Genomic DNA, 22908 nt, shown 5'->3' with positions numbered 1-22908 from the left:
TGGATTCTAGATGAGGCTGACCCACTGCCTGAGGTACTTTAGGAAGCTAAAACTGTGTGCTATTTAAAAAGGCCATGTACTCAAAGGTATTAGGAAAAGCTTCATTTCCCAGCACCAGCGTAGTGCCGCAACCTGTTACATGAACCAACACCAATTAAGTGTCTTAATGCCTGGTAGACTTTTACTTGAGAATACCAAGTATTCTTGTCATCATCATGGCATAAGTGGAACTGCTTTGGCTGTGTTGTCTAGGGATTTGCATAGTTTGTGGATAATCAGTGGGACTAGAAACAATTCTAAAATATACTTGCAGATTATGATCTTAATGATGCCTGAAAGCATTTTTTAAATGAAATTTGAAGTTATTTTAATTGAAATAATGTTTAAAATCTAATTTACTCTTCATTTACTGTCTGTGTTGGATTCAACTTTTAGGGAAAAACCATACCACTTAACTCCAGTACCCTTTACAGTCATTCTGTCTGGATCAATGTTTGGGTAGTACATAGTGAAAGAAAACTTTAACAGTGGCCTGGTAGTTCTTGAAGAGGTGTCTGCATTATTGTGTGCTTTTAATATTTTTATCTAGAAACAGAATTATGAGTTTGGTTAACTGGTTTGCTGCAGATTCCTAGGCAGCCTTGACCAGTCACCCCACTTGATACCTCAGTGAAACACTTCTGAACAGAGTTGTTCTGGAGATACCTAAGTTAAAGGTCAAGAGATGGCACATTACCGAGGTAGTGAAAGCTGTATGGATATCAAGAAAATTGAGGTGCGTTTGAATTTTGAAGATTTTTTTTTAAATTAACTTAAATTCAGTTTTCTAAAGGAGTGTTTGAGTTTAATGGCTTGTACTGTGTGTCTTTTGAGAGAGAAAATTTTCATTCATTGTAAAGGGAAAGTAGAAAGGGAGGAATGTACTAAGTGTTCTTCACAGAAAGCTTTGCAACAGCAAAAATAAAGGTAGCAATTATTTGTGCTTTTTTTTTCTGGCACAAAAATAATTTTTTTTTTTTTGAAATCTAGCTGATTGCTATTATAAATTTTATTTTTCTTTTCTGCAGTCCTAAGTTCAAATGCCACAGGAGATGAACTCTTTTTAAAGTTAAGAGTGGAAGGATGGAGAGGGTGAGGGGGAGTTGGGAACTATTCAGATCTCATCAGCCATATAACTTGACAGTTTTTTAAATAGAACACAGAAAAAACTGGTGCACAACACTTTTGCACATGCACTGATAAAAAATGAACAGTCTATTGTTTGCATCTTTGCTGGACTGCTAAATTATAAAGTCCAAGATTTCAAAGAGTTTGAATCCATCATCTAAATCATATCCTTCAGTTTGGGGAATGTGGTTAATTATGAGTACAGATCTTTTTGAAGTTCTGCCTGGTTTACAAGCTTAAATGTTTGTTTGCACCTGCCAGGCAGTTAACTACCTCAAATATTATGTGAACAGAAAAAGTACATACTTAAAAGTTTTAGTTGTTATGAATTGGTATCTGTGGAATTCCTGGCAAGGACTTAGAAACCGTCTTTGAAAAGATGGGAGACTGTAAATTCCTTGGGCAGAAGATTTCTTTATGTTGCGTCCACTGTTTTATAGCTTTAAAGTAAACCATTCAATGATGCAAAGGACCACTAGGATGTGTCCATACATCCAGCCGTAGCAAAGCAGATCTGATCTAGAAACAATTTACTCAGGTTTGGTTACTCTGTTTGGGCCAGTGAGTGAAAGCATTTAATTCTAACTTTTGCTTCTTGCTTGTTTTTTGATCCAAAGCCTCAAAGGTAGTCTGGAGAGGAAAATAATTAAGTTAATTCAAGCCTTATATTTGAAAGTTTGATAGGACTTGGGAGGACGTGATTCCAAGTGATTTATCAAAAAATCCAAATGTAAATGGTTTAACTGAGGGGTATAATATATTCCATAATGCTACTGTTTGGATAAGCTAACTAGAAGGAGTAGGTATTTAGAAAGAGTGTGTTAAACATTAATGATATTCAATGAAAAAGTTTATTTAGACTTAGGGAGTGCAAAATCTAACACAAGTTTGTCTGGTTCCAGTCTCTGGTGGTAATCATGTAGCTTTGTGTACAGTTTTACAAGTACATACACGAAATCGAGTGTAAAAATTAACACAGGAAGATAAGCTAAAACTGACATTGCTTTGGCATTGATTCCTAGTAGAAACTTGTCAGTTTGAAATAAAATTGTGTAAAATGTTCTATATCTGAAGTAAGTAAAAAAAAAGAAAATAAATGTTTATATATAGTTTTAAAACTTTTTGCCTACCAGCTTTAATATGGTCCCAGAATATCACAGGAGGACCATGCTGTACAGTGCATGAAACTATAGGGTCTTTGGTTTTGTTACTAACTGCAATGATTTGCCTGTCTGCTCCTTGGTCTGAAAAATATTCAGTAGTAATAAGCTACATTTTAGCTAAAAGAAAGCAAAACAAAAACTAAAAATTATTGACTAAGTTTGTGGATCTATTTTTACTATCTTTTAGTAGTTGCTTTCATAAATTGTTCATTTTTGCATACTTCAGGGCTGTTCTTCAGAGGAGATTAAAGTTTATTCTTAACATAAAGGAAAATTAGAAATTCTTAGAATGTCCTATAAAATGAAGTTTTTATTGTTACTTTGTCATTTCAGGTTAGAGGCCTATTGGCCAGCTTGATCACAAAGCTCCTCCCATAGATGCTTTCTCAGCACAAAGCCTTGGAAGATCCAAGTGTGTTGGATCTTGGAGAATCTGAGAGTGTTTCTAAAGTTTAAAAGCTTTTCTTTTTTACAGCAGATTTGGTTAGGTTGGTGACTTTGAAAAAAGTTTTTTATATGCATCACACACATGCATGTTTATATGCATCACATTGGTGGAAACCTCCTCTGAAGTTGCCCTAGTTGAAGATTTCCTGCAGCTTCCCACTGGGAAGATGCCCTGTTCTTCCACTGAAAATGGAAGAGCAAGGTCCCCATATTGTGCCTTTCCTAATTAATTCTTTCTGGCAATTTGTTGTGTTCCCCTTGCAGTTTTGTGGTGTATCACTAATACATCAAACCAAACTTCAAAGTACCAAGCAAAACTGATAGGATATTTGGAGGATAAGAGGGAATAGCAGCTCCCAGTAACTTGATAACTCTTAAGAAGTTGATTGATAGTTCTTGGTAATGAATTCATAGGATTCAGTCCCCAAAATTTTACATATGGCTTGGTGTTTATCTTTGCAGCTTGTCCATTGTATTAGATGCCCTTCTGCAAATTAATGGAAATAATGCCTTTAAACTGCTAAATTTGGCAGAAATAACCAACTATAACAACGTTACTTGTATAGTAAAATATTGTGCCCCCTGTGATCTGCAGATCTATTAAACTTTTCTGACAGTTTGAGAACTGTGAGAGCTGTAGTGGATTGAGTTTTTGACATTCTTATTGGCTAAGCAACATTTTATGCCTAGCTGATGGTCATTAGCCAGCTCTGGCTTATTTGGTAACAGAAGTCCTAAGCTTTTGAAGATCAGTGCACTCTCTTTGGCAATTAACTTTGTTCGCCTTAGCTATGAACCTTAATATCAAAGTGCTTCTTTGCTGTTTTTGTAACTGAGTAAGTGCCTTCATACTTCACTTGTCCCAGTTTCTTCCCTTTCACATGACTGACCTAATTAAAAAACAGACAGCTCAATAATTCTACCATAAGCTAGTAATAATAAAACTGTGGGAGTCCTTGAAGCCCTTTATCATTCAAATACACAGTGGTTTCATGAATAAAGTGGATGACTAAGTATTACTTATAGAAGTAAGGGAGATTATTAGCAGTGGAAGACACATTTGAACTTGCTGAAAGGCTGGCTTTTGTCTAGAGAAAGACCTACTCTCAGTAATAATTACACCAGGTCTTCATTTTATCCCAGCATTCTCCTCTTGTTCACGCTTTCAGTGACTGAATAGCTTGCTGTTGCTTGTTAATCCCTGCAGGAATGCGGCTTTGGATACGGGGAGGATGCACAGTGCATGACATGCAGGCCAAACAGATTCAAGGAAGACTGGGGCTTTCAGAAGTGCAAGCCTTGTCTGGATTGTGCCTTGGTTAACAGGTTTCAGAAGGCCAACTGTTCTGCCACCAGCAATGCACTATGTGGGGACTGTTTACCAGGGTAAGACCATTTCTGACGATGAGAATTGAACCAATTCTAACCTGATCTACATTAAAATTGCTTGTTCATGTTTTCTGGAAAAATGTTGGTACCCTTTGTGTATGTATGAAGGTTCTGTGTTCTAATCTTGGCTTTACTATGTTATCTGAGCACATAATTTCTGAATTGCAGGAGTGATTAACTACAAAAACAGTTTGATAATTACCTACTTGGTCTGTGAGAGTATTGTCTGTACAGCGCCTGAGCAAAATACCTCAAACAGTGTTACTGGTGATATAGTTCACTGTTATAAACATTTAAACATTTGAAAACATACACCGCAACCTTCTTCAAAAATTATCACATTATTTGCTTGCATTTTTTCCCTCCTTAGGTCAATGCCTAATAATTCTCATGCACATAGATTCTTAGGTCAAAAGCAGTGGCTGTGGTTTACTTTCTGGTATTTCTTTCACCTTTCTTTTCTTTAAAATTCATAAAGCATGATCCTAGCTGAAAATCATAAATTAATCTGAAAGAATTGTGTGCTGAAACTGCTGTTATAAATCAAGACCTGTGCTTCATTTGTTGTCCAGTCATCCCAAAATTCTGTTACTAATTTTCTCTGTTTGTACTATTAAATCTTAAGATCTCTAAAAGGCTATTCTTTCCATTGTTGCCAAGTTCTGATATTATAAACACCTGCCATGAATTTGTAAAAAGACACTTTTGTTGCTTTTTTGAACTAGTAATTTAACTGACAGTAGTAGTGTATGAGAATCGTTTTGAAATTGTAAGTCTTTGTATTTTCAGAGTATATATTTCAGACATGCTAAAAATTTCATACATTTATTAGTATCTATATTTCAGCTGTTCTATTTTATTTGTATATATTTTTTTTTTTTAATGCCAACTATCAAATACCTGAACACTGTTGAAGCTTTTGCCATTACTCCTTCCCAAGCTAGTGGTGAATCCTCTTCATTTAAAAGCACTTAGTACAGGTCTAATCTTAGCTTAAGTCACTGTACAAGAGGGTGCAGCCCCAGGTATTATAGATGTTACTCACAACCACTTTTAATACTACTTGCAGCCACATGGTACATTGATTAATGCTCTTATAGCATATTAATACATAATTATTGCAGGGCCTACTTGGTTGTCAGCAAGGAGAAGATTTTCTTCTTCTGTTAACAATATAAGCTGAATTTTGGAAGATGAGAAAGGATTAAAAGAGAAGCCACATTAGAACATGAATTAAAGGTAAAGCTAAGCTGGAGGACATGGGAATGCTTTTCAGTATTCCAGTCAAGAATGCCTCCTAGATAGGTGTGTTGAGTATGTTTTAAAATGAGAACTGCTTCCACAACCTGAGTTTTCTGACAGCATAGCTGGAAACAGGAGGAAGGAGGGAGGGAGTCATGGCCATGGCAAGGGTAGTCATGGGACCCCTGGTCTGAATATTTTGAGTAACAGAACTTTAAAACATACCACCACTCATACCTGTCCTTCAGTTTAGATGCTGCCCAAACAAATGGAGGATACAGCTAGGTTAACCAAATGGTTTAACTGATGTTTCACCTCTCAGCAGTCTTATTTATTTCTGTTTTGCATGGGTTTCCAACGTGCCATTCTCTATTGTTCAGCTTCAAAATACTGCAGTGAGCATGTCAGCTAGAAACAAATATTAACATATTTTGTTCAGAGTGATCATAGTGACCCCTTCAGTCTTGCAGCCTGTGGATCTGTTTCAGTTCACATTGATAAAGTGGGAGTTTCTTGAGCAGTTGGAAAGCTGTTTGCATTATCTGATAAAAGCTTCATACTTTAATGGCATTTGCAGTGTTAGGAATGTAACATCAGTAGAGTTGGCACCTTTTATTTAATGTGCCACTACCACTACATGTACTCATCTTGAACAGGCCACTACTGCTGATTCTGTCTTACTAATACCTTACTACTAATGAATGGTTGAAAGACAGACAGACCTATTTGATTAGTGGCTGTAGGTAAGTTCTTTAGAGGATGTCATACATAAAAATGTGAAATACAGCATTATAAATTTCTGTTTTTTCTTTGGTGCTACTCTTGTTCCCTGATTGGGAATGTAGGGTTTTGCCAGTCACTGTAGTCAATATGATCTTCAAACATTAGCTCAGTATTAAAGTTCTTGAAGGGTCTTTAAATAAAATGTCACTGATATCCAGCCTGTTATATATTTTTAGAGGTGATAATTACCTTGTAATATATAGATCAATCACTTCACTTTTAGTTTTTAGACATGTAACTAAGCCTGCATAAGGTAAGTTCTTAATGCATGTCATTAATGTATGTTGTGATCTGTGTGGAAAATGGGATATTGATTTCTGTCCAAAATCTCCAGAACTGTTTTTCTTCTGTGAATATAAGATTTGGACTAACAGATCTAGATGTTTTCCTCCTATTTATTTTCAATCTGTCTTGTCCTATTAATTAATAGGTACTGTACTTTTGTTTACTTTTATTTTCTTCTGTTTCCTGATTGTTTGCATTGAGACACAGATCAACAAAACTTGCAATTATAGAAGATTTTGTTAAAACACCTGAATTATTTTGTGAGGAATAATAGCTTGTTTCGGTTAACTATTTTTTCACATTCTGCTATCTTCTAGATTTTATAGGAAGACTAAACTTGGAGGCTTTCAAGACATGGAATGTGTTCCTTGTGGTGATCCTCCTCCTCCATATGAGCCTCACTGTAAGTGCTGGTTTTGCTGTTTTCTCTTTTAACTTTAATGCCTGGCCAAAAAAAAAAAAATAGTCACAGTCACAAACTCTTTTTAAAATTCATTTTCTTGTTAGTAAATTATTTTGTTCATACATTTCAGAAGGTCCAGTACTATCATTGAGAAGCTCCCACAAATAGCCAGTCCAATGCTGATCAACATTCCTGTCACACCACATGGTCAGGGAGTCTTGATTCCACTTCTGATCTTGTCTTATAATTTTTTAATTTCTGTGTCAATGCCAAAAGAAAAGCAATCTTCCTAGACCCTCTGATAATTGTCAGGTAGGATAGTATCCTTTCCTGACACCCAAAAAGGTATTTGTTGATACGTTTAAAAATAACTTTTATACTATGATTACAGTGAGAGAGAACAATATAGACAACAACTTTATATTCTTGTATACTGTTAAAAGGAAGTAAGTAATTCGTTTGTCTATTTGTTTTTTGCCAATGAGAGAATTAGAGTCTCTTCAAAATGAGAGAACCTCTTTATTCTGTAGCAGAATCCTTGTTACCACTTCTTCCAAGACTGTTGGTGGTCTACATTGCATCATGTTTTTAATTAATTTAAAAGAGTGAACTATTCTTTTTTGTGTTTATTGCTGTCTACTTTTCTAAAATAAAAAAATACATGTGATTCAAAATAATTATGTGGAAAATCTTGGGGTTACTTGTTTGTTTCTGTAACGGTGAAGTTACGTTTTAGGAGGTTTTTTCCCCCTAGTTCAAATTGGAACATTTGTTTATAGAAAGAATAAATTGTCAGGGTCCTGAAATACTTTATGCTACTTTAATAAATACACACAGTCTCTTATAAATATCCTTTCTTTTTTTTTTTAATTGTGTAAAATTAAAATAGAACCAAGAGTATACTATTGTGCATTAAACCCATACTTTTCAATAGTTTTATATTGCATTAACTTCAATGAAATAATTCATCTTCTTCAACATTTAATATATTGCTTTAATAGTCTTTTTACAAATGAACTGAACTTTCTTCTGTTTTTTCCATCCTAGTTTTAGTGCCTTTTGGGTAATAAACTTGTAAAACCAGATTTTCAAACATGTTCCACATCTATGAAAACATTTGAGGACTGCAACACTCAAAGCCTGTAAATCAGAGAATAAGTCAAATAAGTTCTAATGTTCGCAGCAGTAACTCATGCCCATGTATAACATAAGCCTAGAAAGTAAATTCAAAAATGTTCAACTATTTTTGCAGTCTAGACAGTATCTTAGTGTGTTTAGAAAGAATGTTCTTCATATCAAACACTGTTGGGTTTCATGCCAAGAATGAAAAGCTGATCTCAACTTACTGATGTAAATCACTCAAATTCAATGAGTTGCAGAAGTTATTCTAGACAGATTATAGCCAGGCCATTTCATCTGTGTATGTATTTTAATTCCTTCAACTGGGATAATTCAGTATTATCCCCTTCATATCTTTTTAATCTTTTTTTATCTGAAAAAAAAAGTGAAATGTAAAGTGGAACAATGTTATTCTAACGGAGGATCTCTAATTCATAAATTCATTTTATGGGGATTTTTTCTCTTCTCTTGTTTGTTCCCTTCTAAGAAAGTGTGCTCTTCAAACATGAATTCTGTTCTCTAGCACAATCAAAGACAGGGAAGAGGAAATTATCTCCCTTATCATTCAGCTTTGACTGTAGTTAGCGACTTGTGTATTTCATATTTTTCAAAGTCACAAGTTATTATTTTGAAAAGGTGATGAAGGAACAGTTGCCAAGTCTTCTGAAATAACTCAGATTGTTTAGTTTATAGTGATTTGGCTTTTGTAATTGAGCCTGAGCTTGGATCCTAAATTGAACCATTAGGAAGCTATTACTCATTTTAAGTGGACAACAGGCAACCCCATGGAAAAGAGCATTTTCTCTGGCACAAGCTGAAGTGGTAAATCCAGATTAGAGACATTTTCATTCCCTACTCTCATGGCTGGCACACCACCTTTGGCTAAATGACAGAAGTGGTAACAGCAAAGTTGTGAGAATTGGCAAGTATTTCTAGCTTTTACAGAAGCAATAATAAAAAGTTTGAAATCATTAAAATGTTTGTTATTTGCGTAGTAACCGCCCATTAAAATCCTAAATAACAGAAATCCTACATGAAGTACAGTTGCCATATGTTGCTGTGGTTTTCATGAGGCTTTCGTTCAGAATTTGTGTGTTGATTCTTCAGGTACTAACAGCAGCTGCCTCAGTTTTGGAAAGTGTATATGCCTTTCTCAAGCAGCCTAGGAAGTTTTTCCTACAACAGTTGCTAAATGAACTGAAGTACTTTTGAGTTTTACCATCAAATAGGGGGAAATTTAGGTCCGAGTAAAAACCATGATTCTGTAAGTGTACATAAATAATGTAATGCTAAAAGTGTTAGTGGTCTATTCCAATAATGGATGTATTTTGATAGTTAAGACTGCATTACTTGAAGCCAAGTGGAGGCGGACCATTAAGTGTGTGGGACAAGCTCTCAATGATCAGAGAACTAAGTTCTAATTCTCTGCTTTTCTTATCCTTCTCTCTTTCCACTGTGAAACTGAAAGTCAAATATTAGTGCAGCTAGCTCTTATGTTACAGATGAAAAGGAAAAGTTTAAATGTCCTGTTTCAATGAATTAATTGTCCTCCAAGGTGTGTGGCAATCTTTTGTTTGCTTAAGAACATTACCAGAAGGGCACAAAGGCTCACAGCCCCCTACCTGGACTACAGGCTCATGTTAAAGCAGAGACATGGATCAAATTCTTTCTAGTAGCAGTTGATTATTACCCAGCTAGCTATAAATCTAAATACTTGCTTTTATCTCTTTTCTGTAGACATTTTAAAACAGATCTGGTTTAAATATTTACTCATGAAAAAATGAGTTTGCGAATTGCTGGAGGCAAAGTTGAAAGGATTCTATAATGAACAAGTAAAGAGAGTATTAGAGGCCAGGAGAATCGCTATCACCTTTGTGCAAACTTTAAAGGGGGACACAATGACTTATGTGTGTTTTTAAAATGTCAGACAATTAAATACACAATTATATAGTTATATTTTAATTTACTTAGTTCAGGTAAATAAACTATACAGACCAATCTTATGTATTTGGTCAGCATCTAAACATTAGAAATGAAAGCATGTTTTTAAAATTGTGATTTATGCTCACTTTGTAAACTGGAGACATTTTTGTCACCTGAAGACTTTTTTTTTTCTCATCTGAATGACAGAATATGAATTCTTTGAACTCGGAATTAGAGTGGAATTAGAATTTATCATAGATGCAAATTCTGAAATAGAAGCTAATGTAGACTGTCCAAAAGTGTTGAAACAGTAAGTGTGATAGGGTTCAATGACACTTTTTTCTCAGTACCAGTTTAGATTTGCAGAGTTCACTCTCCTGCTCAGGCCACTGTTGTGCTTTCCCCACAGTTATGCTTAAACTGTTGCTGAAACTGCTCAGTAAGCTGGACTGTGAATCTATCTGTGATAGAACAGAATTAAAATAATTCCCTTCTAAAGGTTATTTTTAAATCTAATTAGCTCATTGACCTCAAAACACTTGTGGTGGCACAAGTTAAGGAGAGATGTGGGAATGGTTCAGGTAATGAGCAGATTTTGTGAAGATACCATTGCTTTCTTGGAACAACCATTATGTTTTCAGCTAGTCCGTCTTAGCAAATAAGCAAAACAAAAAAACACAATTAGAAATCATAATTACCTTCTTTCAGTCATAAGAAGATGGCAGATTAAAATTGAATCAAGAGATATATGTCAGATATTCTTACAAGTGGTTCCTTTTGTATTGTTCAACTCAAAATGCAGAGAAGCCCCAGAGTCACAAGAATCCTTTTGTTTCTGGACAGGCTTTCTGCTAAGCAGAAGAGCCTGTGGCATGAAACCTTTTTGAGATGTATTACAAAAATAGTTCCTAGAACTTCCACATTAATGTTCTTTTCTGTATCAATCTAAAATCAGTGATGTTCCTCTTTTATGTGCAAATTCAGTGTAGAATTTGGCTGTACCAACAGTTAATTTGGAATAAATTTAGAGAGTCAAGGAAATGAGAAAATGAACACCTAGGCACAAGAGAGTATTTTACAGCCAATCGGCCATCAAAAGAATAGTCTTGTGCTTTTTTTCCCTCTAGCAACCATACGGTTACATTTATTACAATACAAATTTTTTTACATCATGAAAAATTGCACAGCTTTTCCAGCCAAAAAATTTCTCAGGTTTTCTGCTTGTCTTCATGGCATAGGTCAAGGAGCATGGGAATCTGGGGGGGACAGGATGGGGGAGGGATACCATTCCATGTGGAGCTTGGGAAACTAGCCTCTACATGTTCCAGGAAATAAACACATTCTTTGCTTCAATGAAGCAGAAATGTTTTGTTGGGTAAGTCCCAGCAGTGGACATATCTCCAGTTTGAATGTAACATCATGTGCATTTGAAATAAACTGGCAATCAGGTCTAAAATTGCTACTTTGCCATGAACCAGATTGATTTCAATTATAAAGTAGGTCTCAAACTAGAAAAGAAACAGTTTTTTACTAAGGTGTGGAATAAAAGTAGAGACTATGGCTTGTTGAGCCAAAATACATAAAAAAGATCATTAAATGTGAAAACATCACATTTTCTTGAGGCATCCATATCTTACCTGCTTTAAATTTTGTTCCTTTAAGGAACTCCTATGACATTTTGACTGCCTTAACTAAGGCTGATCACAAAGTTCCCTTTACCGTTTTCTTGTGTAGAATTTTTATTAGTTACTTTCTGAAGGTTTACAGTATTGTTTTATCTGGGAACTAAATGTAAGTGTTCTGGAGCTGTGTCACTCTTCAAATCCACAAGGTATGTTGTTTCACTAATGAAAAGTACTATTTAGGGGACAAAATTTGCTGGTTTTTCCTTCTTCCTGGTGTTAAAGGTGTAGGATGGGTAGGAAAAGTGTAGGATGGTGTAGGAAAAGTCAGATTTCACATAGATCTACTTATTTACATTACCAAGATTAGGATCTGTGACTTTGTAAACTTTCCTGTGAGTGTAATGGGTATTGGGGGTATGCAAGGACTAAACATCAGAACAAAGCTGAAAAGCTAGAAATTGCAGTCTGCAGGGTTAGAACTTATCTTGTTTTGTAAGGGGGGAGCTGGAAGCTTGCTGGCTACATGTGTATTCTGTAAAATAATTTCACTAGTGGTAAAACAGAAAAAATCCCATTGTCTCAGCTTTGCTGAAACTTTCTATATTATTTCATTAAACATAAATACAGCTTTTCAACTTGTGAGTAACTTTTGGATGACGTTCAATTCCACATTAGTTCCACTGTTTATATAGTGGATTGTTAATTTATTTGTGTCACTTTCTGCTTTCTGTTTACAGAATTTTGTGATTTCAAAGCTGTCAGGCTCCAGATAATATTTTTCCATCAATTGAGTTTTTCTGTAATTTTGTTTGGTTGCTTTGTACAGTAAACTTTGTATTACTAATGCCAAGCAGCCTTTCAGGGAAGGCTGCTTATGTGCATGAAGCAAATGGCAACTGAAAGTACATAGCAAGTGAAATTATTCCTAATTTTTTGGTTCTGTTCCAACATATATCCCTTTTTATTTCAGTATTTGTTCTGATTTGAGATTACCTAACAGCATCTCCCATAGTCGTCTTTGCCATTTTGAACACTGTGGTAGAAAGCAGCTGGAGTATTGCATAAACCTTTCACAACATTCATAAGCAGTGACAGCTAATTTAAGTACAGATAATAGCATCATTAGCTTATAAATATCATTACTTTTTTATTGCAGAGACATTGCCTTCCCATTATTTCAAAACTGAAATATAGACTTCTGTAAAAATGTAGTAAGTCAGTCTGATATTTTCCATATGTGACCTGATGATAGAGTAACTTATCTTCAGGAAGTCTGAAACAAACTCCATGAGGTGTTTAGGAGAGATGAGAATTGCTATTCATGTCTTAAAAAGTTTTATTACAATTTCATTTCTTTCACTCATCATAAAGAGAGTTAACTTAGGAAACCTAAATGTTTTTAATTCATTGTCCTTGGTATTGAGTTGGTTCTGACCCTTTAGGGTTCATGTATAACTTAGAGTAAAACAGCTCCTTTTCTTGCTGTTCTGAATTTACATGTTTGGCTCCTCCTCTAAAAAAAGTTGTAAAAAAAGAGGGGAGATTTTTATTTATTTTAATAACAGAGGTATTACCACTAAAATGAGTTTAAATAGTTCTGAAGCATTACTTAATGGAGAGGAAATTCAAATACATTGCAGTTTAATCATGTTTTAAAACTTTCCCAGCTTACTCTCATCAACTTTCCTTGCATGTACCTCTCATTTCTGTGCCTATATGTATGGAAACACTTCATTATGTAGCTTGTTAACACTACATATGTATTACAGTTAGTAGACAGAAATGGTCAGAAGTATTTCCCTTGTTTCTATCTGCTATCCAGTATATGCCTCTTAAAAAGAAAAGGAAATTAAAAAATGAAACCAAGCCTAAACAAACCAAAAAACACCACAAGTTTTCCATCGAAGAAAATTTAGCTTATGAATTGAAGTGACATTGCAAGGAGGAAGGAATTTACCAGGGATTTACCAAGGAATCAAGATTTGGAAGCTGAAGCTCTCAGGGCATCCAATCAGTTTAGTGTTGAACTTCTGCCCACTTTTTTGCACTATCCTTAAATGTTTTCTACCATTCAGTTAATTTTTTTTACAGTTGAAAATTTGTTTGTACAGAAAGATTTCTAATCACATCTATTACAGCTTAATTCTGCAAAAGTGTAGGTGTGAAGGCTCTTCCAAGGAATTGATTCACTTACTAGTAACTTCTGTGGGACAGAAGTATTCAGTATAGCATGTCTGCTCTCTTATGAAAATATACAGTAACTTCAAGTAATGAGTGTTTGAAATGTCTTTATCTTTTTATCTTCTTTGAAGCACTTACAATGACAATAAGCAGGGTCCTTATTTTGTGCCTACTACCTGAAGTCTAACTTAGATTTCTTTGTACAGTGAAATTTCATTTCATTAAGTTTGTTTCAAGTAGCCCAGTTCAAGCTACAAACTTAACGAACTAGGCTAGTAGCAAATGCTTTAGGGGTATCTCAGTATATGTAACATTAGCCCTGTCAAGCATCTAAAAGGTATGTAAGGTGTAAATATTCAAATAGACCCAGGATTCTGACTCCAAAATTCCATCACCAACTGCCCTGCTTGAGAGCTCCCTAACTCTGCAAACATTTAAAAGCCCAAGGGACCTACAACAATTCATTTGGTCTCCAGGAGTATTCCACAAATTCTGGGTCCAGGAGGCTTGGACACATTGCAGCTTTAGTTTAGGCCAAAAGCTTTGATTTACCTGCTTTGCCCTCACTGCTCTGCAAGGAAGTACATATGCATGGAGTGAGCAGGATGCTCTAAACAGGTGTATAACTGGACAATACAGACCCCTTTCTCTGTCACAGCTGATCCAAGAGGTAATGGAATTGGAATTTAATGAGGCCCCTCCAAATTTCTCTGTACCCTTCCATGGTCATCCAAAGGCTTTTGCAGCACCGACCAGTGACATGTGCTGCCACTGAAGCCATCAGGATCTACGAGCTAATTGCTCTGTTGCTCATCTCTGAACAATCTGTTCTGTGGTGCCTTCTGATGGCAAACTCAGCAGAGCAGGCTGGGATAATGTCTGGGTGTCCTTTTCTGGGTGCCTTCTTTGAATGCAGAATTCTTCCCTTACCATGAGCACTGGCTGTGTGTTGGCTGTGCCATTACTCTTTGGTTCTTACATCACCAGTGTGTTCCTGTCCCAGGTGTGTTCCCAGCACTGAGGATGCAGCCCAGGTGATGCCTGCTTGGCACTGCAGGCACTGGGCCTGTTTGAGATCCTGGTTTCATGCCTTCTGAAAATAGCAAGTTGCAATACAGTTCAATACAGTTCAACAGGCTCTAAGATTGCTTGTTGAGATAATTACAGTGTTTATCATTTTCACGTTCTGACTGCAACCCAGTCATGGTTAAATAATAGAATCTAATTTACTACTCACAGCTTTTCAAAATGAGGGGAAAAACATATCTGCTCTGTTTCCTGTTTGGATATCCTGATGAAAGTATACCAGTAAGACTGTTCTTTTTTGGACTAGAAAAGTTAAGAATTTGAGTTGGTTTTTGAAGTACAATTCAGGCTATAAAATAGTGAATTTCCATTTAAATTATTATCTGACTAATCAACTCTGCTCCATTCCATACTTCCTGCTTTATGTGTGTAAAGTACGGATGATTGGGTCAGACTTTCTCTTTCAGTTATTCTCCTCTTTAATCTCAAATAATGGGCAGTCCTCTGTTTTGGTTGTTACTACTTTTGTATTACTAGATGCATTGAGACTGACCAGCAAGTCATAAAGGAGGTCTGTTGATAATATCCAATGGAAACTTAAAAAGCTGAATATGACACTGTAAAGGCTTTGCAAAGGTTTAATGCATTGCTTCATGCACTATAGTGAGTAATCCTCTACATAAGGGATTGAATCTACACAAAAGAATCACTAGATGACATTCTGCTGTGTTAACTGGTGTGGGTTTAGCCCCTTTTAATTCAGAAATGTATTGTCTTCTTGTCTTTCCCTCATTATAATTGCATTTACACTTCTGAAATGCAAATATTTTCTGTGTAAAAAGATAAAATATCCTTGAGGTAAAAATAAATATTTCTGTGGAGTATGCAAGACCAGGATATGGTTCAGTAACAGAATTTGCAGTAGAAACACAAAGCCAAACAAAATTTGTATTTTAATGCATATGTCTTGGTAGTATGTCTGGAAGCTTTAGAGAACTTGCTTTGAATCCCCCTTTTCTGCATGTTAATTTCCCAGCAAATGGTTGAACCTTTCCTTTAACTACATGTGGTAATTATAATATGTGGTTTTTCTTTACACAGAACATGGTTTGTTAGATTGATTTCACGCAGGTTTCCATAATTAGAGCTGTGTGAGATGGATTGTGACATGTTCTTCTGGATCAAAATATAGATAAAAGTTTCCATATTGAAGAATTTTTATATATGAAGGAATGCTGTAGTTTGTGCAACAGAGGAAAACTGCCAAAGTGGAGAAGCCTTGTTCTTTCCTAGTCTTTTCCTGCTGTCACTTTGTGCAGGTTTGTGATGTAGCACAAGTGGGATGCAGCCATAAGGTTTTCTCTTCCAGAACTGGATGAGCTTGTGTCCCACACTTGTGCAGGTTGTCTCTCACAGACACTGCTGCAGTTTCAAAAGGCTTTGTTGCTCACAGCCAAACATCTCCTGTCATTCTACATTACTCTAAGTTCTGAGTGAACTGGGTTGGCTTTGTTGACTGAACACCTATCAGAGCACTTGGTGGTTATTATTGAGGACATGGATCATTTCTTTAATGCCTGCATCACTCTAATCTCTGGGTCCGTAGAAGAATTTTCCTTCCTGCCAGTTTTGTATTCTTTGGGGAAAACTGCTTTTTCCTCCCTTGCTGTGTAAGGCCAGATTTCTGAGAAGGGGGAATTTGCCTTCCATTGCTTTTAACTATTATGTATTTAAGCATGGTCAATATTGGCAGTGGCTCATAGGTGTGACAGTTGTCATTTTTGTCTGCTAAAAATAATTTCAGAATTGTAAATTTAAGTGTTATTGTAAACTTTTTAAGATATGTGTTAAGAACAGAATTGTGGCTTTTTTCAGTTTGCTTTCCTAGGTGAACACAGTGTATCTATATTGTTGTCGTTTATCCCTTTTTAATCCTTTTGACCATGGTGACTAATATGTCTGTGCTGACAGAGTAACAGATCTTGGACAAAGAATTTTCAGATTTTACAAAAACAAATGAATGAATAGTGAAGAGGGAGCCACATTAGTGCACTTACTGAGATGAGAAGGTTGTGGCATAAACTCCTACCACATTTGTTGATGGCAGAAAATGTACAGAAAAGAAAATAATGGACAACAAAATTATAATTTCTGAACCTCTTGAAACCATGCATTTATTATGACTGGGGGAAAGAACAGAAAAATTTGAATACTAAAGTTTGAAACTTTAAGAAAACCGTCTATCTAATATAAAATCTAGATTAGTATTAGCAGTCTCTACTTAGTAAGGTGTTAGCAATATAAATATAAAATCATTTCAGAGTGAGTAAATATAATGTAAATGGCTCCATAATACACATGGAAATCATAGAATAAATTAGGAATAGAAATGTCTTTTTTAACACTACTTGTTCATAATCTCTGGAAGTGTAATATATAAAATATATATGGTCATAATCCAGTAAAATTTTAAATAGATGAAGTTGATGTGAAGTTTGACCAAGCTGAAGTGCTCAGAGTGGCCTTGGCTGTCTAGTTTAAGCATGACAATTGCACTAATTATATGTAATCCATTTTTATCTACTAAAGCATGTATTAATGTATTTTGAAGAGAACACTGTATTCCACAGTGTTCTTGGAAAATACATTCCTTGTTTCATGCTAGAATATGATGGAAAGTATATATCTTAAAATCAAAGTAGAAATGTCAACATGTGATTTTTAAAATAAATTGAATCAAATTTCATTTATTTCATGAATTCACATCCCAAGCTCGTGCAGCTGATAGTAGGAGTTCACATAAGCAGTACCCGTCTGGCCTTCAGAAGGTTGTATCTGGTCAGTTCATGACAACACATAGGGCATGTTTTCTATCTTTGTTCTAGCTCTCAACTGGCAACTCTATCTGCTAATCCCAGTGAAAGCTGCAGCTGGAAATGCAAAACTACTTTTGAACTTGCATATCCTTTCCCAGAGATGTCTGAAGCCTTGGAGATGTGTTTCTTTTGTGATTCCTATTAAATTAGGGAATTAATTATTGTATTAAGAATGAAGTCAAGCAATGAATCCTCGAATACCCATTGTAAGACCATGTTTTATATAACAAAAGAAAGTTAAGAATGACCAAAAATACAGAATTTTGCATGTTTTCATGTAATAAAAACTCACTGTAGAGCTCACTTCTTTATTGCATTTTAAAAATCCTTATTACACAATGATGAAGTAATCACTGTGTTCACTTCTAGCTTGTTCATTTAAAATGTGAACAAGCAGTTTGCAAGCATATTTAGTTTTGTTTCTTGACACTGTTAAGTACAGTTAGAACATTAAATTCTCAACTGCAGACTATGAGAATTTCCATGTGTTTTTTCAAAGCAGCTTACCATACTTCAGTTTCTAGTAGTAACTTGTGCAACCTTTCATCTTATGAGTCAATCCTATAATTAGTATCCTTCTTTGCCAGAGGCATACTGCATGTTTGTTTTAGGTACAGAAAGTCTGCAAGAAATTTAACTTAATCATTACTTTTTAATGTAAGAGCTGGTTAGCTCAATTACACTAGATTAAAGTGAGCTTGAAATTCCTGAGTTACAGAGAAGGGGCTAATCTGTGACCTGTAGTGAATAAGTACTGTTTCCTATGGTTTTTGCCTTATGTGCACTTACTAGTCTGGGTAGCCCTTCAGCCCATGTTTGCAGTAGCTATAAGCAATTATCAATTTTCTGTATGGAGTGGATTTGCAAGGCTCTTATTTAACTTGGCCATTAGATTATTCAAAATTATTCCAGGACTGCATGCATTGCAGTAAAGCTGAAGAACATTTTTTGGTTTTTTTTTCAGTAAACTTTTGCGTTATTGTTTTTAGGGGCAATCTGAAAAGAATAAGTGCTGGTTACAGCTTTTCAGTATTTTTTTGACAATTTCTAATTACAGAAGCATTAGACTGTTTCAAATATATTAATTTAATAACATGCTTTTAAGCTGCATTCAGACTGAAAATACTGGTTCAAATGTATCTCTCTTAATCATACAAGGAATGGTTGCATTAGCACCACTTCAGAAGCAATGAGTTTTGGTCCCTCTGGTATAAATCCATGACTGCTCTGACTTTGGGTACAGAGTCCAAGCTGTGACTGGCCACGTGAATATAAAATGTTGCCAAACAAGTGCACAGTAGTGTGTTGGGGTTTTTATTCTGCTTGGTGTTGATAGGTACTATTTGACTCAATGATCTTAAAGCTCTGTCTCAACTTCTAAGGATTCAATGACTCTAAGTTGCTCAGCTACAAAATTCTTTGGCTGTGTTCCACTTAAATTTCTTGTTCTTAAGAAAATACAGAATCCATCTAGGCTCAAACTTTCCATACTGCCAACCCTGTTAAGAAAATCATTGTCAAGCAAAAGGGTACTGAAATATCACACCAGAGCACTGGAATTACCTGGAGGACTGGAATGTATTGGAAGTAGGATAAAATACAATAGCCTTATAACAGGAATTGTGTGCTGAGCACCTTGGCAGTAAAGATTCATTATAAACCTGCACCTCATGAGCTGGGAGCAGCCTTATAGAAGAAGGGCCTAATGTTCTTACAGATCACTTGTATCCTTCAAGTTATTGTCCTCTGCTTTGCTCACCTTTAATTTTTTGGGTGATAGACCTCACACATTCTCACTCTTACTGGTTCACTTGTGCTAAAGCAGTGTACTGCCAAACTCCTCTTTTACAAAGATCATAGAATAATCTCACATGTTATTTTGGGCAGTGACATGTGCCTTTGAGGTATAGTCTGTGACTGTTTCCTAAAAGCATGAGCTCTTTGTTAGAGCTTTTTTAACTAAAGGGTGGTGTCCACCAGTTTTGGTGAAGTTTCATTTCAGTCCAGTGGTATGATTCTATGTGCATATTACTGAATGGGATTTATAGTTACCCTGTCTGCATGTGGAAATTTAAGATGGAATTAGTGCACCCTAATTTGGGCATCTAAAAGTTAATGCTTAGCACTGGAGTTGCCTGCCCAAACTCCCAATCAGGGGTGAGAATTAGGTACCACAAGAGTTCAGGCAAGCCAGATAAGGTAAGGTAAGCTTCAGTGACTAACACTAAGCAGTCTTTCAAGCCTTTTCAGAATAATTACTTCTCAGGAGATTCTGTTTCTGGCTTTGTTTTAGAAAGAGAGTCTAAGGTGTCTAGCTCTGGCTTTGTGTTCAGACCTTCAGATTTCTATAGTAATGAATTTCACCTAGATGCCAATATCTGGTGAGATGAAAACTGCAATTCAACATTGAATGATTGTGTCTGACTCCCTAAAACCTATCTTGCTCTTTTTTCTTTTAAATTAATTTTAAGGAGGAAAATTACTTTTCATAGTGTAGATTTTTTTTTACTCCTGCTATATAAGTAAAAACACAAATAAGAATTTAGAAAAATATTTTTCTTACTTTTTGATAAAATGTCTCTTACAAACCAAAGCCCATATTCTAAGAGAACTTGCTAAAGTTAGAATATGCCAGAACTGAGGCCTGCAACCATGAGATTCTCTCATATATAGTTACTCTAATACAGGTTGTATTTACATTGTTGCATATTATTTCCCACTGGGCCTTTGTTCGTAAAGCACAGGATAGGCAAAACCTGGAATTCTGTAAGTCTCACTTGATTTGCTACCCGCTATTTTATATTCTGTGCAGAATGTGAGGTATTAAATATTGCTGGACTTTTCTGGGGTTTTGCCACTATAAAGAAGTTGTTACAGATTTTGCTGTTGTGAGTGACTTTTATCCTTTCAATGGAAGTGGCGTAAAACGTTTAACGTCTGTTAGCAAACTGAAACAGAGGAAGTCAAAGACCCTCACAACCCTTCATTGTTTCTTGACAAAACCAGGGTAGGATGCCACCTTCTTGACTGTGAATATGTGTAGTGGCTACATCTGTGAGCTGGTGGTCTGAAGTTCTCTCTATATGGAGAGTTCAAGTGTGGTGTTTAAACAAATCAGACTAATTACACCCTAATTTCTCCTACCCACACACCCCCCCAGCCCTCCCCATCCCCTGTAGAGAAAGTTCAGGTGATTCCCTCCAAAGCAGATATTTGCTTTGGTCAGATTAATCTCATTTTTAAAGCTTGATTTTTCAAAGATAACCTTTCAGAATATCTTCTGTATTGTATGGCTAATTCCTACTGACTTCTGTTAAAGAGGGGAGGTGTGATGTTTCAGATTAAGTAATGTAATAAAGCAAGGATCTGGTATATAGCAGCCTTTTGTTCTGTATAACTTGATTTTCTGATCCCCACAGTTCTAAGTGGTGAATTAATAACTGCTTTTCATAAGCTATTGTTATTTCTGATGTCAAAGCTACAGCTTTTTCATTTGTAATGCAGTTTGCATGTGCATGCACACTGATGCATTTAGGTAATTTCTTTGCAGTAAATTACAGCATTTATGATTTCTGCACTAACAGAACAAGCTGCGGATGCATGCCCAACTTCTAAAGGTGTTATCCTCTATATTAGAAAATTTTGAAAATTTATATTTAATCCCATGTATTTTGTGTTACTTACTCCTCCCAAAAAAGTGGTTTTAAAAGATCTTGGGATTGCAATGTTAAAACCTTTAAAAATACAAGTAGCATTGGTTATGCAACTCTTAACCTTAATTCAGAATTGTAATTCATCTCAGTGGAGTGCATTATGAAACTGTCTCAATTACATAAACATACTTTTTGTTTTCCCTAGTGCATAAGCATACTTTTTGTTTTCCTAGTTTTCCCTTATTTTTCTCCCCAACATGTGCCTTGTGTGGAGAATTTAAGGTAACTTAGTGGTATTTAAACATAATGGTAAGCAGGAAAAATGTAATTGCTGAGCAAGCCTAAGTCTAGTTTATTTAATTTTGTTCCGTCTGCATATCACGTGACTGTCGGCTGTGCAAAGAAGGGCCCTTACTCCTTCTGCCAAAGCTTTACAACTGGACAAATTCAGCTGGGGTGGAGAAATAAGCTTTTACCCAGCTCAGCTTCTAGCCTAGTGGCTAAAACAACCTCCATGAAGATGGTAGAAGAGTCTTCATTTGATATGTCTTGGCAAAGAACTCTTAAGCTTTCTCAGAAGGCAGAAACGCCATCATTACCTCCTCTTTCAAGAGCTGCATCTGAAAGGCATTATAAGCCATGCATGTGATTTGTCTCTTAATTTAATTTCAAAATAAGATCATAGATTTTTGTTCTCCATAGAGTTTTAAGAGAAGTGGAGACTCCTCTCTGCCTCTGAGTAATTTATGGGAGGAGCAAAGTACATTATCCTTCTCCAGGTTTCTGTATCTATAGGCTGAGCATGGTGACATAAGGAACTGTGTTACTCATGTGACAGATATTTCAGATTCTATTCTGTATTTAACCTTTTCTTCACATGGTATAGGAAGTATGTGACCTAATACAGGCCTTTAGCTTCCCAGATAGATTTGTATTTTAAAATTACAGATTTTACAGCTTAACTTAAGCGTTGTTCCTTTGTCACTTTTCAAAATGGATACCAAAATACAATGGCATCAATATTTTATGTGTATTGACTTTTAGGTTACCCTGAATTATCTGCAGTCTGAAAGTTGTGGGTTTTCTTTTTTTTATTTCTCATATATTTTCTCAATTTGGAAATAAGCTTTTAAAATTTTAATGTAATAAATAGTCCAGTGTTGAACACACATGCACATACTTATGTATTTCCAGATCTCTTTGAGAAATGATTTTTATTATTCATATCTAATAACTAGGCTCTTTCTGCATGGGATTTCTAATACTTCAAAGAATTTCCTTGGCATTTATATTTTTCATATTTGTAGCAAAAAATGTAAGTACATTACAGAGAGTTGGAAGAGTGAAGTTGTTTCTAACTATCAGGATTTTGTTTTCCTTTCCCAGTTATTTCAGATTTTAATTTTAGGCCAAGAGGCAACAATGTAAAGTTACTAAAACTTTATTGAATTTTCTGGTAGCTGCTGGAACATCTAGATGTCTGGACTCGATAAGTTATTTGGCCAATTCAAGAAGCTGCTTTTTGACCATAATAAGGAAATTATTCCTGCACCTAATTTGATATCCAAATAGAGTAGTTTTTCTTAATGTATCACTTATTGATATATTTGTTTTTGAATATATAAT

General features: G+C 35.5%; 1 protein-coding gene across 4 annotated transcripts in view; it reads left to right on the top strand.

Moving 5' to 3' along the window:
* Positions 1–22908, top strand: part of TNFRSF19 (TNF receptor superfamily member 19) — a 56992-nt gene that overhangs the window by 17738 nt on the left and 16346 nt on the right. For all 4 annotated transcript variants that reach the window (XM_064717261.1, XM_064717270.1, XM_064717286.1 and 1 more), the window contains 2 exons: positions 3985–4163; positions 6794–6879. In XM_064717261.1, coding sequence (XP_064573331.1) covers positions 3985–4163; positions 6794–6879 — 265 coding nt within the window. The remainder of the gene's footprint in view (positions 1–3984; positions 4164–6793; positions 6880–22908) is intronic.

Source organism: Zonotrichia leucophrys, chromosome 1 (genome assembly GCF_028769735.1).
Source record: "Zonotrichia leucophrys gambelii isolate GWCS_2022_RI chromosome 1, RI_Zleu_2.0, whole genome shotgun sequence".
NCBI classification, from domain to species: domain Eukaryota; kingdom Metazoa; phylum Chordata; class Aves; order Passeriformes; family Passerellidae; genus Zonotrichia; species Zonotrichia leucophrys.
This window is presented reverse-complemented; position numbering and strand designations above follow the sequence as displayed.